General features: G+C 40.4%; 1 protein-coding gene across 3 annotated transcripts in view; it reads left to right on the top strand.

Annotated features, from left to right (window-relative positions):
- The window catches only part of afap1l1a (actin filament associated protein 1-like 1a), a 202,567-nt gene that overhangs the window by 141,535 nt on the left and 43,590 nt on the right, over positions 1 to 17,442 (top strand). For all 3 annotated transcript variants that reach the window (XM_072263718.1, XM_072263717.1, XM_072263719.1), the window contains exons 9-11: positions 2,950 to 3,030; positions 7,721 to 7,814; positions 13,478 to 13,627. In XM_072263718.1, the coding sequence (XP_072119819.1) occupies positions 2,950 to 3,030; positions 7,721 to 7,814; positions 13,478 to 13,627 (325 nt within the window). The remainder of the gene's footprint in view (positions 1 to 2,949; positions 3,031 to 7,720; positions 7,815 to 13,477; positions 13,628 to 17,442) is intronic.

Below are 17,442 nucleotides of genomic sequence, written 5' to 3'. Positions count from 1 at the left end.
GATTATTTAATGAAAATTATTTTAATATTCGTTCTGTGTTCTTTCCTCATTCAGCTCAGGGTATTTGCATATGCATTTGCAACCACTGAACTGATGTATTCAGAGCCACAAGAAAACAGTTTACTGGATCTAGCACAAATGCAGTACACAAATCAAAGTGATACTTATCATCCACTAAACAAGCTGACCTCTGCAATGTCGGAGGAGAGCAACAAATCCAACCATCTTACACACAGCTTGTTTTCTTTCTCTCTCCAACTCTGACTCGACGAACTTGCCCTATCCTCTTCAATTCTTAGCACTAACACCAGCCATGACCAGACATCTAAGACAAGGTAAGTGCCCTTTTTATACCCTTCAAAACCCCTTACACTGGTACTTTTCCATCCCTTCATGGTACCAACTGCACCCCTCCCCCACTTATCTCTTCCAACTTCCATCCCAGACAAACGTGTTTTTCACTATTTTTCACTATTATGGGTGCAAACTTTAACCTCCTTGACTTTCTCAAAACATTGCTGTAAACTGGCTCTCTTGTACTTTCTCAAAACAATTTCACTCCAAGCAAACACCATTTTGTCTTACAGACTTCCATTTTATTTTAGCATATACCAAAGAAGAATCACATTTGGCTCTTTCCTTACAATCATGGGTGCTCCAAAGTGAAGTCATGTTTAGTGCAAGGTCATCATGTAGTGTGTCAGGAGCTGCAGCTGGATATACTTCCTACACATGCAGCCATCGGGAACTCTGGCAGACTCCCTGAGTTCCACATTGCACAGGCGGAGCACGACACGGGTCTGAGTTCACTTGTTATGACTTAAAAGCTTTGCAGAAAAAAAATAAGAACCTACCCTCACCTTAACTTAGTATTGCACACCCTCCTGAGATATTCATGAAATTGACCATGAGGTTTCAATCTTTTATATTGCAATGTTAAAATATTATTAATAGAATGTGTGATTAAAATGCCTAATTGGAATGTTTAATGTTTAATAATAGACCCAAGAACTAAATGTGATATTAACTAAGACAAATGGATCAAGATAAACCCATTGGGTTTCACATAGGCGCCTGAGCAGTGTAGTGGTTAGCCGACACTGTTATTGTTGGAGTTTTGGAGTTCATTGCCAGTGCTGTCTGTAAGCAGTTTGTATGTTCTCTCCATGACTGCGTGTGCTTTCTCTGTGTGCTCTGGTTTCCTACCACAGTCCAAAGATGTACCGGTTAGTAAGTTAATTCATCATTGTAAATTGTCCTGTAATTAGGCTAGCGTTAGGTAGATAGATTGCTGGGCGTTGCAATTCATTGGACTAGAAGGGCCTGTTCGGGGCTGTATCGCTAAAATAAAAATTAAATAAAATTCTCTTTCCTTGAAGACTTTCCAAAGCACTTGACAACCATGGAGGTTAACGACACTGTTCTGATTCAGGGTATGTGACAGTCCTTTTCTCTCAGTTCACTCTGAAAAACAATAATGTGATCATGACTAAACAATCTATTTTAAAAAGGGTGATTGTTGAACAAGTACTTGCATGGACTCTCTGGATAATTTCCCTTCCCATTTTCAAAATGGTGCCAGCACATCTCTACCACTTAAATACCAATCAGGACCTCAGCTTTACATTTCACCTGAAAGTGCCTATGCCTCTGAGAACATAGCATTCCTTCAGATACAGACTGGAATATTAGTCTTTAAATGTGCTGTCAAGCTTCCAGATTGTAGTATGACATAACACAAGACTGGTTGTGCTAGAACTTCCAAATCAAGTTGCTGATGTTAACAAAGGAATGACTTTGGGAGCCTATCACTACATCATTTAATGTTGAATACACAATGTATATTACTTTTACTGGAATTCTAAATGTCAGATTAAATTTTAATTTAAACAAGTTCATTGAAGGCTGTTCTTTGACGAAATAATGGCAAAGCAAACTTAGTAGAGAGCACTGAAAAGAACTACTCAAAAGAGTAACTATTAGATTTGCACACACGTTAAGTGTTCACATTTATATTCTGACTAAGTCCGTTGGTATTTCCATGGATCATCCAAGTTAAAAGCCTTTGTCTTGGAGATTTGATTTCTGGCAGTCTGAACCTTAGCTGAAAGAAATTGAGAAAGAAAATTGACAACCTCCCTGGAGTGAATCTTGTTTTTATTGGTACAGATCATACTTCTGATTATTTTTGTCTGATATCAGATTTGTTTGAAATTTCCACTTCGGTTTTCCTCTGATTATTCACAGCTTCTCCTAGTGAATCAGGGTAATAGGTTGTTTTATTTGAAAAAGCTTACCCCACCACCCCCACCCATGAGCATTTCAGATGGTGTGTTCCCTCAGCAGGACTGTGGGATGTTGTGAAATCCTTCTACAGTTATTCTTCAATTGTTTCACACGTGGATTTCTGTGTTAAATCTTTTGACAAATGCATGAAGCAGAACAACAGATCCAGACATAACCTCAGCAGTTCTGACCACAGAGAGGCCCTAAGTCACCAAAGAAAAAAGTGAAAGCCTATCTTAACAAAGTGATATAACGTATGCACAAACAACTCAAACCTGCTCAAGTCTAAACTTTGCATAGTGTGATGGTGTAGCCCAACTGTTCATTGTTCAACATAATAAAATGATATATCCTTGCTGTCCCCTGACGTTTTATACAATTATCTGTCTCAGTGTTTGTACTCTTACCTCAACTGCTCTGCTAGTTGCCCTAATACACTTATCTCCATATTATGCGTTGGTGTTGTCAATTCATATGGCGTCCTAATTTAAACTGCCAAAGTAGTTAATATTTTTTTCTGTGTTTTCCATTTGGTGTTCCTGTCAATGAGAGCTCGAACTCTCTCAGCTGTAGTTAAAGGTAAATTTCTGTTAGACTTAAATAGGTGAGATATAAAACAAAATAATATGCCAAATCTCTGATACGTTGCATTTTTTTACTTAGATAATTAAGGAGGTGTGCAGCCACGTCACTGGAATAGAAGGATCAACGTCTCCTCTTCTACCAAAATTAGAACTGGAAAAGGTAAGCTATAGGACATATTTAAACTTGAACTAATGGATATCATGCTTAATGTAATTGTTATCTTGACAACTTTGGTCTGCACCCTATCACAGACATTCCCTCAGCTTTTTTCACCTCTCTGCAATTTAAATCATACTTTTTTCAGCTTTTCCACATTAACTGAGGGATCTTTAATTCAAAACTTTGAATCTGTTTCTCTCCCCACTGATGCTGCCTAACAAGGTAAGTGTTTCCAATAGTTTCTGTTTATATTTAAAATAAAATATTGATTTTAAAATATAATGGCTGAATTACAAATACAAGTGTCTCCCGCTTTTGGAACGTTCGCTTTACGAAACCTCACTGTTACGAAAGACCGACCTTAGTACCCTGTTTTTGCTAACAGAAGGTGTTTTCACTGTTATGAAAAAAGCAGCGTGCGAAAAAAATCAACGTGCAACAAAAGGCAGCGCACGCCCCAAGCAGCCGCTCTCCCCTGGATTCGGAACTGCATTCTCGCCGGCATTGCTTTAACACGTGTCTGTGAGCAGCCGTTCGGAAGATGACTTCTATAGTATTGGAAAAGCCTGAAAGAGTTCGTAAGGGTGTTACACTTAGCGTAAAACTAGACATAATTAAGCGTTTTGATCGTGGTGAACGAAGTAAGGACTAAGTGAGTTTGGCTTGTGGAAGCTGACGAAGATGATGTTGAAGAGGTTTTGGCATCCCATGACCAAGAACTGATAGATGAAGAGCTGTTGCAGTTGGAAGAGGAAAGGATAACAATCGAAACCGAATGAGTAATGATGAAGTACGACTTTAATTTTGAACGGGTAAGTTGGTTTAGGGGATATTTGCAGGATGGTTTGAGTGCTTACAAAGAACTGTATGATCTAAAAATACGCAAGGCTCAGCAGTCAAGCAAGCCTTCCACATCAGCCACAGCAGATGACGAACCTCGACCTTCGATATCAAGGCGGGCAGTCATAGGAGAAGATGAGCTGCCTACCCTCATGGAAACAGACGACAAGATGACACCCCAGTGTCCCACCACCCCAACACCCAGGCTGCGGACGGATACTGATTCGCGGAGAATGCAGCAGTAGCCGGAAGACACACAGCACATCTTTAAGAAAAAAGCTGAAATAAACATGCTAATTAATTAGGTGCCACCCGACACGTAATTGTCAGCCCAGATCAGAGGCAACGCAATCGGTAATTGGTACTGATCTGGGCCAACAGTTACGTGCCGGGAGGCACCTAATTAATTAGCATATTTATTTTGGCTTTTTTCTTAAAGATGTGCCGGGTGCCACCTAGCTACCACTGTCCCGCTTCGGGACAATGTATCGCTCGGCAGCCTGGAGGGTGGGGGGCCACTGCACCAGCCAAACTCCAACAAGTCTAACACACTATCATCAGCGTGCTCCACGCTTTCCCAATTCCGGTAAGTGATACTACACTGTACATACATTATTTCTACTTTATATCGGCTGTGTATTTTTACGTGTTATTTGGTATGATTTGGCAGCTTCATAGCTTAAAGATTACTGGAGAGCGCTTGTGCCGTGTTTTTGCCAACGGCGTTTGGGTGAGATTTTCGCTATGGAGAACAGTTCAGGCAGTGATTGTGGAAAAGTATTTCTATTTTATATAAGCTGTGTATTTATCATATCATTCCTGCTTTTACTATATGTTACTGTTATTTTAGGTTTTATCTGTTATTTGGCGTAATTTGGTAGGTTAATTTTAGGTCTGCGAACGCTCACAAAACTTTCCCTTAAAAATAAACGGTAATTGCTTCTTCGCTTTATGACATTCCGGCTTACGAACCGTTTCATAGGAACGCTCTACCTTTGGATGGTGGGGGAAACCTGTATCAGAATAAATAAACTTATGCAGGTAAATTTAAATAAGTTTATATTTGGGAAGCTTACTTCTAAAATTTCAAAATACACACATAGGGCTCGATGGGTAAATGCAGAACAGCTCATCATACAGATTTAGCAGCAGCTTTGCATTAAGGAAATTTCTTTCAGCCTTGCCCACTGGAGGGAGGGAACGGTCCAACAGGTATTGCTACTCCTTATTCCCAGAGATTCCCAACAAAGATAGGCTTAGCTTCGGGATGGAAAGCCTGGTTGACACTTAAAAGATAAAGAAAAGCAATATTGTGAACATGGCAGGGCAATGCAACAGGATTCACCTCATGAAGTAACAAAGAAGGTTTAAGTTTCTCAGACCTTTGCTTTATTGGTGTTAAGGTACATCGCCCTGATACAATTTTGGTTATTAACTTTGATTTTGTTCAGATCAAGTTGTAGCTGTAGATTTACTGTTGGAATGAAGGATACAGGAGGGAAATAAAACCTTTTTGACTTCATCCCTTCCATTTTATTTTATAGCTGATTGACAGGTAACATCAACAGAATCGAAAGAGTACATTTGCTCAGGTTCTTCGTGGGATTCTAGTATGCGTGCTGAACTGGGAGAATTAATTAATTTCTTTCAAAAAAATGCATATGTCTATAAAACAATAAAAGCATTCATAGAACAGCAAGACTGTAGGAAAAGCTGAGAGTAACCAGTTATACGTAAACAAAAATGATGTTTTCCAGACATGGTTGATGTCTGCATATTCTGTTTTACAGAGTGTAGTGCTCTGTTAAAGAGACACTATATGGTCAACGTACAGCATATCATTGACCATTATGGTCACAGTTTCACCACCTGCTAGAGTTTCAATAGAACCTGAGGCTTACCCAAGGGACTAAAATCCAGCAGGGGTGACCGCGCAATTGAGGAAACCAAATACAGATTTGGTAATCATTTTACAGAGCATCTTTACTCAACGTGCAGAGGCAACCCTAAGTTTTCCATTGCCTGACTCTTTAATTCTCCATCCCATTTCCACTCTGAGCTAGTACTCTGTGGCTCCTCAACTGTCACAATGAGGCCCAATGCAAGCTTTTGGAATGGCATGTTATCTTGTGTCTGGTCACGTTATAGCCTTCTGGACTCAGTTTTGAATCCTCCAACTTCAGGGTGCCGGAGGTTCTCTGCCTGAATCAGACATCCATCTGTGATATCAACTCAGCTTGTTTGTTTTCTTTTTCCTTTTATTCTTGGAAAGTGAAAAACATAACTAACAGAATCATGCAGACTCCCTGCTCTGCACTTCATAACTCCTTCATTCTTACATCTATGATCTCACTCTCTAACTGCTCCCATTCACTCATTGACCATATAACCCTGATTACAACTTACAGTATCTCCATGGCCACTCCTGTTTTACCCTCTCAAAGATTCACCCCACCCCACCCTTCCTGCAGTTTAACAAGTTGCTTTTGTCTCCTTCCTAGTTCTGATGAAGAGTTTTCAACCTAAACATAGAACATAGAATAGTACAGCATAGTACAGGCCCTTCAGCCCACAATGTTGTGCCGACCCTCAAACCCTGCCTCCCATATAAGCCCCCACCTTAAATTTCTCCATATACCTGTCTAGTAGTCTCTTAAACTTCACTAGTGTATCTGCCTCCACCACTGACTCAGGCAGTGCATTCCACGCACCAACCACTCTCTGAGTAAAAAACCTTCCTCTAATATCCCCCTTGAACTTCCCACCCCTTACCTTAAAACCATGTCCTCTTGTATTGAGCAGTGGTGCCCTGGGGAAGAGGCGCTGGTTATCCACTCTATCGATTCCTCTTAATATCTTGTATACCTCTATCATGTCTCCTCTCATCCTCCTTCTCACCAAAGAGTAAAGCCCTAGCTCCCTTAATCTCTGATCATAATCCATACTCTCTAAACCAGGCAGCATCCAGGTGAAGCTCTTCTGTACCCTTTCCAATGCTTCCACATCCTTCCTATAGTGAGGTGACCAGAAATGGACACAGTACTCCAAGTGTGGCCTAACCAGAGTTTTATAGAGCTGCATCATTACATCGCGACTCTTAAACTCTATCCCTCGACTTATGAAAGCTAACACCCCATAAGCTTTCTTAACTATCCTATCTACCTGTGAGGCAACTTTCAGGGATCTGTGGACATGTACCCCGAGATCCCTCTGCTCCTCCACACTACCAAGTATCCTGCCATTTACTTTGTACTCTGCCTTGGAGTTTGTCCTTCCAAAGTGTTCCACTTCACACTTCTCCGGGTTGAACTCCATCTACCATTTCTCAGCCCACTTCTGCATCCTATCAATGTCTCTCTGCAATCTTTGACAATCCTCTACACTATCTACAACACCACCGACCTTTGTGTCGCAACCTTTGTAACCTAAAGTGTTAACTCTTTTCTGTTCCTGTAGATTCAGTCTCATTTGCTGAGTATTTCCAGTATTTTCTGCTTTTATTTTGAATGTCTAGCGTCAGCAGTTATTTTGATTTTTAGGCTATTCACTGAGAGCTCAAGTATTCTGAAAGTTCAGCTGCATATGAAAAACTGAGATATGAATCTAACCTGTTTACTCTAGAAGATGCTTGTTTTTGTGAAAACACAAGCAAAACTAAAAGCTTAAGATTAGTATTTCACTGCTTTTTTGAAGTAAGATTAGAAAACCGCAGGAATTTTCAGCCCTGGTTCTGCTGGTACTCCACTCAAATTAAAATGATTGTGGCATATGTTTGTGAAAATAAGTGCAAGGTTTTCTGTTACTTTGGGGGAAAAAAAAGATTAATCTTCATTTCCATGCTTTTTGACAGAGATTATCAAATGAAAAACAGGCTTCAGATGGCGAAAGCATAGTAACAGGAGACTGCGGATCTCCAGTTAATGGCCGAGAGAGTAGAGAACATGGTAAGCCTCTATATTGATATGTAAACAATCATCTTACATACCAGCTCTAGTAGATCTTTTTTAAGCAATCTGTGAAGGGAAAAGTATTCTCCATTTCATTCTGGTGTCAATGCTAGTGAAGTGTATCCAAACACAAGAGTCAAATATCACTTCACTCGGTTCTAGTTTTTTTCCTAATTTGTCCTAAGATTTTCCCCATTCCTATTTTTTTTAATGTTGGAATAAACAGAGACATTGAGGATAGTGCTGTAGAAAATTTACATAGTGCCAGTCCGGGATGGTCGTGCTCGCTACTTGTTAAGCTAATAATTGCTTGTCCCACCTTTCTGGATATTCCTGGATATACACCAGCAAGTTCTCCTTTCTACCATTTTCAAGTCATCTGTTTTATCCATACCTCAGGGCAGCACTCCTAAAACAAGCCTGTTCTTTACTAATAAAATAAAATGTGCAGGGGAGCAAAGTAAAATTAGGATTTCAAGAAGTTAAAGCTTCTTTGGGTATATTTAAAGTGGAGGTTGATGGTTTCTTGATTAATAAGGGTGTCAAAGGTTAAGGGGAGAAGACAGGAGAATGGGGTTGAGAGAGAAAATAAATCAGGCATGATCAAATGGTGGAGCAGACCCAATAGACCAAATTGTTTAATTTTGCTCATATACTACGTTTTATGGTCTTATGGCTTCCTTGTACTAGTTTTATTTGTTAATTAGATCCAAGTTTGATGTCCATTATTTCATATAATTGTATATTATATATATCAGACCAAAGCCAGTTTCAAAAGAAGACCACCTCTGGGGCAGCCTTCATAAAAACAAAAGGCTGCGTACCATTAAAATTTGAAGATGAAAGCGTTACAAATCAATGCTATCATCAGGTTTCTCTGTTACATTAATAACGTTACCAGCTTGACATTCAAGTGTTAATTACAGTAGATCCAGATGACATAAGGCATACATTACTGATGAGCCATGTTGAAAAAATGTCTGTATTTGCTCAGAAATTCAATCACATAGAGCATGTTCTTTAATCACTGTGATTGATTTTAAAAATACAATTGATCATGAAATAGGATTGGGTCCTTTAGTAGTCAGCGTAAATTGTGTCTCCCATGCAACATATTAGACGAATGTCAAACCACATTCAAGGACCAATTATTGATGACAAAGTTAAATTGGAGATCCATAATGCCTTGTGTGCACCACACACAGGAAATGACGTCAGTGACCAATGGCGATATCTTGCAGACAGCTTACAAAAATACTGGATACTCTTCTAACTATACATTCTTCTGCTTATTCTTCTGAACTGCGATTGATTGCAGCCTGTAATTTCTCTGCATTGAATATATTTTTATGCCAACTGAATGACCTGGCTCTTCTGTGATCTCCTGGGGGATTCGGCATGTGGAGTGCAGTTATGGCTATACACTGCAGCAGTCCCTAATGGTGGAAGACGAACCCATGGTTGGCTCCATTACTCCCTGCCAATTAAAACGTTAAGCGGGATTAAAATCGACGAGGACAAAAGCAGAAAGTGAATGGGTGTTCAGTGCAGTGTGTCTGCGTTCAACCGGTCTCCCTCTCATGGTTGTCAGCAGAAGGTGCAAGAGTCTTAGGTCCCATTCTGTGAGCTTCGATCACCTCAGCAGCTCGTGTCTGTAGACTAACTTTAGGCTGCGGTTTGATGTTTAATGTCCTCAGCATTGAACGCGCTTTACTGTTTGCACAATCTGATTGAGGCGCAGAACTGAATCTGTGGCTGTGGCCTACAGCCAGCATCGACACTGCACTGAACTGACTGACTCGGTGGCTGTGACCGCGGCCATCAGCTACTGGACCAGCTTCACCTGCATCAGCAGCTGTGGCTGTGACTTCACTTTTGAAGACTCTGTGATTTGATGTTTAATTTTCTGTGAGTTATTTTCTCTCTTTTTTGAGCTTGCCCAAATTGTTCTTTTTGCCATGTGTTTGATGGTCTGGTTATGTGGGTTTTTCTTTAAATAGATTCTATGATTCTTTGTTTTGTGGCTGCGTGCAGGAAGATGAATCTTGGTTGAATATTGTATACATACTTTGATTTTAAATGCACTTTGAACTTTGATCTCTGCCCCTACAATGAAATTATTCATTGGTTTACAAGTCATTTTCAGTGGGTATCATTTTCAAAGCACAGACAATTCCATTTAAAAGTAATGCAGCAAGTTTGAGTAAATGCTGCTTCTCAGTGCTGTTTATAGGGAAAGCTTTACTGCTGATTCTTTTGAGACAGCAGCATGATCTGGAGCTGGAAAGTCCCAATTACTGCCTTCCAAATACAATGCTCCTACCTCCAGTTGTCTGGGTATCAATACATCCAAAGTTCTCCTTGGTATTGTTTCAGAAAGTGGTCACCTTCTTCACACAGATGTCCAGCCACATGGCCGTTGCAAGCAGAGTCACTGAGGCATTAGGTAAAAAGTCCTGAAGTTAGTGTCTGGATTGCTGCAGTTGTCAATACCTGATCTTTTCCTTCATTGCATTGCTTTTAGTTCACATGGTATACAGGACATGATGGTTGCTGTCAACTTAAGGAGCGGGTCTTGCCAAGGTTGAGGGCTTCCTGAAGGATCAGTGAGTGAAAATTCATACACATAGCACTCCAGGTTTTATAGCTGAACCCAGGGATCTTTTTGAACACAAAGTCAATCACCTCCTGGACTAGCAGGCAATATTCAAGTACCAGTGGAAATCCTCCTGGTCAATGGCATGGGGGGAGAAAAGGATTCAAAGATTCATTTATTATCAAAGTATGTATGCAGTATGCAACTGAGAGATTCATTTTCTCCAGATAACCACTAAACAAAGAAAACGATGGAAGTTATTCAAGGAAAAACATCAAAAAACTAACAAATTACACCAAACAGCAAGAAGAAAGAATGGCAACATGATCGAGAAACCCCTCCCCCCACCACACACACACAAGAAAAATCGTGCCAAACGGCAACAAGAGTAACCCAAACCTACATTGTCACTCTTCATAACTATAACTCTCCAAACCCAGCAAAATCGTTAGAAGTTTCCACTATATGGAGATTGGTGTTCTCACATCCTTTCTGTAGTGTGGTTGCCAGAGCTGTTTGTGGTACTCAAGCTGTGGTTTAACCAATATTTATAGTCTTAAAATGATCCTTCTACTGTCATGTTTTATGCCCCTACTATCAAAGGCAATATTCTCCTGTGCTTTCTTGACAACAGCCTGTTATGCTACTTCAGGGATCATTGTCATGCAATCTAAGGTGCCCTGTTCCATTATACTTATTATTCTACCATTTATTGTGTATTCACAATGCTTTGATTTTTCTTTCCAGCTACATTACCTCAAACTTCTCCAGACTGAAAATCAAAATGTGGATAATAGAAATCTGAGCCAAAACTTGAAACTGCTGGGACTTAGTGGGTCAGACAGCAGCTATGGAAAGTGAAACAGAGTTCTGTTGACCTTTGACCAAATATTCTGTTTATCTTTCCATAATTACCACCCAATTGGAGTGTTTCTGTGTTTACTACTTTCCTCTAGGTCTTTTTGCTGCTTTTGAGTCCATCTGACCAGTTATAATTTACTGTAGCCTAGAACTCACATCCTCCCTGTCAATCACACTGCTAGTTTTGTTATTATTAACAACTTCTTAACCATGGTCCACGCATTTAAGTCCATATCATTAGTCTACAAAAAGCAAGAGGCCTGGTCCTGAGCCCTGCAGAACTTTGCTGTGCCCAGTGCAGTAGGCCTTGAAATATCTGTCAACCATTACTCTTTGCTTTCTACAACTAAGAAGATTTTAATTCAAATGCCTTGTTAAAATCCATATGGATTATATTAGCAACACTGCACTCATCATCAATCTTGTTACTAGAGCTATTAAAAATTCTTAAATTAGTCAGATGCAATTTGTGCTTCACAAATCGATCCCAACTCTCCTTGTGTCCTCCGGTGAAACTCTCACACTATCCTCTGCTTTATGCTCAGTCATAAAGGCAGAGCCCTTGCCCACAGCAGGAGCGATATGACTGCAGGAAAAGACTTTGAGAAGAAATTTCTAGAGCCCTGAGTCATCTTGAAATCTCCTTTGCACCACTGCCGTGATCATTATGCTACAGCACTAAGACATTTGTGGCGCGTGGCCAAGTAGTTAGGGCGTTGGGCTCACGATCTGAAGGTCGTGGGTTCGAGTCTCAGCCAAGGCAGTGTGTTGTGCCTTTGAGCAGGACACTTAACCACACACTGCTCCAGTCCATCCAGCTGAAAATGCTGGGGGTTAACCTCACGATAGACTGGTGTCCTATCCGGGAGGGGGGCTTATGCTACAGAAACCAGCATAAGCACCGGCCTGATGGGCCACAAGGCTCGGGACAGACTTTAACTTAACTGAGACATTTAGTGGTACTAAAGTCTCTAAAAGAAACAAGCTTAATGATAGGTGAATGACAGTGCGTGGGTGAATCTGTGTCTTCTTTGAAGAGGCGTACACTTATGTATCATGATCAAAATTCTTGGAATATTGCATGCCGGTCCTTAGATGCAACTCCTGCCACTAACTTCCTGGTCTATCTGCGCACTCTGCTTTGTGTAAAATGTGCATAGCTCCCAGCTCCCAGGACCTGCCTTCTCCTCGATCAAGACTTCCAGTGCAGTCCAATTTCTTTCCTGTTGCCCCACTCTTCAGTGTTTCCAAGATCAACCTTGACTGTAAAATGTCTGCCAAATGGGCAGCATGGTAGCATAGTGGTTAGCGTAATGCTTTGTAGCACCAGCAACTGGATATTCGGGGTTCAATTTCCATTGCTGTCTGTAAGGAGTTTGTACATTCCCCCCATGAAAACGTGGGTTTCAACCGGGCGCTGTGGTTTCCTCCCACATGACAAAGGCGTATGGGTTAGGATTAGTAAGTTGCTATATTGATGCCAGAAGTGTGGTGACACTTGCAGACTGCTCCCAGTGCATCATTGTTGGTCATTGACACAAGCAATGCAGTTCGCGCTATGTTTGAATGTACACGTGACAAATGAAGCCAATTTAGGAAAGTGCAGTTGAGTTCAGGAATTTGGCATGAACATTTTGAATGACAGCATTATTTCTTTGGCCTTCTCCTTCTATGTTATGCAACTTATAATTCACAAGCAACATGGTTGCCATGTTGCTATATGTTACACTGAAGCAGCATGCATTAATCAACCCCAGCAACCATTGCAGGGGCCAATCAAATTTATGTCCGTAGATGTCTTCCTTATTCATTTTAAGTATTATCCATCATGTTCATTAATCTTTTTTACACTGTTGTCCCCTCCCTAATTGTGCTTGATATATTATAAATGCTCTGTTGAAATCTGCAAAACTCTTCATTATTAATGTGAAAAATACTAACATGTAAACCAGATAAAATGTTTTTTTTAACTTTAAAAGGAATAACATCTGCTTGACACAATCCAGACTCTGCCACAAACGTATGGGATGCTTTCATGATGTTCTTTAAATGTCTGTCATATTCTGAAGGGGGAGCTGGGACTGAGCTATTCAACAGTCACTCCCTGACTTGCAAATGATCCTCCCCAGCATTCCACGAGGAATCATGTCACATTCCCTCTGCATCCTGCAAGTAATGTCTTTCGTTGTTCATGATCAAATAGGGAAAGGGAAGAGAAGTGGCTTGGCTGAGCTAAAAGGCACAGTCAGCAAGGCTGCAGGGAGGAAGATTACCCGCATCATGAGTTTGGCGAAGAAGAAACAGGTTTCAGAAGAGCAGACTTCTTCAACTGAGGAGGACATCCCATGCTGTGGTTAGTATTCATCTGCTTGTCACTACTTTAATAAACATGCCTGATGCTTTATTATTTGTGTTTGACGTGATAGGCTAATTTTCACACAAGGTACCCCTCGTCCTGAGAATGTTTCCACTGCAAATCCATAAGTCCTATTTGCCAGATAAAATAAAATTGAGTGAAATTTAAATAATGCCCCTTTTAAAAAACACACACAAGATAATGGAAGAACTCAGCAGACCAGGCAGCATCTATGAAAAAGAGTACAGTCGACATTTCGGGCCGAAACTCTTCAGCAGGATTCGGCAACGTGCTGCCGAAGGGTCTCGGCCTGAAATGTCGACTGTTCTCTTTGCCATAGATGCTGCCTGGTCTGCTGACTTCCTCCAGCATTTTGTGTGTGTTGCTTGGATTTACCGTATCTGCAGATTTTCTCTTGTCTTTTAAAACAAAACATTTATCTTCACAAACATGAATATTTTTTTATTTATATTGGGGAAAATAAAGAAGTTTACTGCCTTTTCTATCCAGGTTCAATGAACGGAGCCAAGGTTAGATATATGAATAAGGCTGGCATGAAACTGAGGGGCCAGGTATAAAGTGCATCCAGATCCTCAATGAAGTGCAGTGAGGAACTGCCCCTTGACTTCAGACTGGGCCATAGAAATAATTGAGGTTATTCATACAATGCTTCCCAATGGGAAAGGATAATTCAAAGGTGGAACCACCTTTAGTGTTTAAAGATTGTATCAAACAACAAAAAAGCATATCGTTGCCAAAGAAAACTGGTAGCGCAGAATTGGAAAACAAATGAATGAAAAGGCTGAGTATAAGACAAAGCAAGCTGGAAATTTAAAAGGTGTTAAAGAAAGAAGAGTTAACAAAATGAGTGTTGGACCTATAGAAAGTGGTTCTGTAGAATTAGTAATGGAAAATGTCAGAGAAGAAGGAAGTAGGTGATTGAATAAAGGGTGCCAAGCTAGAGGAGGAATGAGGAAGGCATTTAGGTGAGGAGGTAAAGATGTACAGAGTGAGTAGATTAGGTGTGAGGAAGGTGCGGGAGGAAATGTGTGGGTAAGATTGTGTATCTGTGTTCCCGTGTGTGAAGTCAGAAGGCATCTACGTACGCTGTTTGCATCTCAGTATGTGTGTGAATCATCTCTCCTGTACTTTGAGGGCTCCGCAATAGGCTATGTCAGCTCGGCATAGATGACAGCAGGAACTGGCACTGAGGAACTGGGTAGGAGCACACAAAAGTTCAGTGTAAATAGCCTGAGGAGTAGTCTACCTCACAAACTATCAAGTCATCCTTGATCCTAAGAGATTGCCTAGCAGGACGAGAGAGGAAACAAAAGGTTTAATGTGCCTTGGTCTGACCTCCTGTCTATTTTGTACTTCTGCATTGCACTGTACAGGTACAAAAGTCTGGAATACACTGGCATGGTCACTGAAGCCAGTCAGTACTTTGTAAGAAGGGGAGCTAGATATCTGTCTGAGGTGGTCCAGTACGTGTATAAATTACTACTCCTCCTGGCCCCTTAATGTGACAGCTCCTGCCCAATGCCATTGACCTGTATCCACTTGGCCTATGAGAACAGTGAGTCTACACGAATCAAGCTAGCCATTACCTATCAACATCATTACCTTACCCAGAATCTCAAATTATTTAGGCATAGCTTTGGCATTGGTAACCCTGGGGAAATCATCACTCGAGGAATTGCAAGCTTGACTACAAGAAATTATAATAATTTGACTCTTTACCAATGAGTATCATTCCATTGTGAAGAGATCTAAGGAAGCCAGAATTTTTTGTCTCTGAGAGATGAGACCATCTCGGATATTGGTATTTCAATGTTAATACATAGATTTCCCAGAAATTAGAAGTCAACCTTTGGGAACCTCTTCCAGACCCTACAATGTCCTTTGTAGAGAATGTGTGAGCTCCCACTGGAAACTCTTTGTCCCTACACCAGGCCAATAGAGGTTTTCTACAAAGCTTTTTGTTTACTTCACATGAATGCATTTCCAATGTTGGTGTCTTTACACTGAAGATATGATCAAGTAAGAAATATTGTTTCCTTTAATCCACCCTTCCAAGCTTCCCATCAATTTTCTTTCGTGTTACTGGAACCAAGCCACGTTATTGGGAGGGACTTAATCATGTATAAAGATAAAGATCAGCTTTATTTGTCACATGTGCATCAAAACGTACAGTGAAATGCATTGTTTTGTGACAAATCAAATCAGCAAAGATTGTACTGGACAGCTACACTTATGGTATGTGGGAGGAAACCAGAGCACCAGGAGAAAATCCACGCGGTCATGGGGAAAATGTACAGAACGTACAAACTCTTTGCAGACAGTGGCTGGAATCAAAACCCAAACTTACAGTTGGCTGCTGTAAAATGTTGCACTGACGCTGTAAAGTGTGGAGCTAACTTCTATGCTACCATGCCACTCACGCTTAAAGCATGAATGTTCAACACTAATCATGTTTTTCTTGCAAGTTTTTTCCACACTTCTATAACTTACAATGAAATTTTGCCATTGTGTTTATGTTATCATTGAACTAAATGTGCATCTTACATCCTTAAGTCATGTGTTTGGCAGAAAAGCTTTCCTGATCAAAGTTTTGATATCCAAGAAAATTGTGAAGATCTCTATCTGTCTCTTCTTGTTTACTCCTCCAGAGAGTCAAGACACAGACCGAACAATCTTACTATAAGTCAGAGCTATCAGTTTATAAATCTACTGTTTGATTCTTCTCCTGATTTCCACCAATAATCCTACAATTTGCCAGCCATGTCATTACCAAAATTGAATGGAGAGCACCAGATGTGACCTGTGTCACTCTCTCTGATTTAAACCACACCCATATTTTTACTTCCTTATGTTTATAATAATGAGCCAAAGTAAAATCCTTATGTTGCATGACCGTAAATAGTCAAAGTGTTTCAAACTCAGTCTGAAGTTCAGAAGAGTACATTTGCTAGCAAATATCTGATTTTATAATACTACATTTCCTTCTTTTCTGCATGCCTTCTTTTGTATTCTTATTTTCAGCTTTTGCTTCCCTGAAATATTTTGGTTCTTCGTCTTAAAGTAGATAAGCCAAAAAAAAATCACATCAAAACAAGCAAAATCAGAAATGTTGGAGCCACTCTGATGAAGGCTGTTTGGCCTAAAACATTTCAAAGTTCAAAGTACATATATGTTACCATATTCAACCTGGAGATTCATTTTCTTGCGGGCATACTCAATAAACCCATTACAGAAAAATAACTGTAACAGAATCAATGGAATACCGCGCCAACTTGGGTGTATAACCGGTGTGCAAAGGGCAAATAACTGTGCAGTTACAAAAAGAAAGAAATAGTAATAATAAATAAGCAATAAATACCGAGAACATGAGATGAAGAGTCATTGAAAGTGAGTCCATAGGTTATGGGGACATTTCAATGATGGGGCAAGTGAAGTTATCCCCTTGGTTCAGAAGACTGACGTTTGAGGAGTAACAACTATTCAAGTACCTGGTGGTGTGAATCCTGAGGCTCTTGTACCTTCTTCCTGATGGCAGCGGTGAGAAGAGAGCATGGCCTGGGTGGTGGGGGTCCCTGATGATGGATGCTGCTTTCCTGTGACATATAGATGTGCTCAGTGGTGGGCAGGGCTTTATCCATGATAGACTAGGCTTTACCCTTTGTAGAATTTTCCATTCAAGGCATGTTCAGTGAGGTGAGACCAGATAGGATTTATTGTTGTAGAGTAAGTCAGTCAGTTGAGTTTATATTCATGTGCACACGCACAATGAGGTGTACAATGTAAAACTTCCT

The sequence above is a fragment of the Mobula birostris genome, chromosome 7 (assembly GCF_030028105.1).
Source record: "Mobula birostris isolate sMobBir1 chromosome 7, sMobBir1.hap1, whole genome shotgun sequence".
Taxonomy (NCBI): Eukaryota; Metazoa; Chordata; class Chondrichthyes; order Myliobatiformes; family Myliobatidae; genus Mobula; species Mobula birostris.
This window is presented reverse-complemented; position numbering and strand designations above follow the sequence as displayed.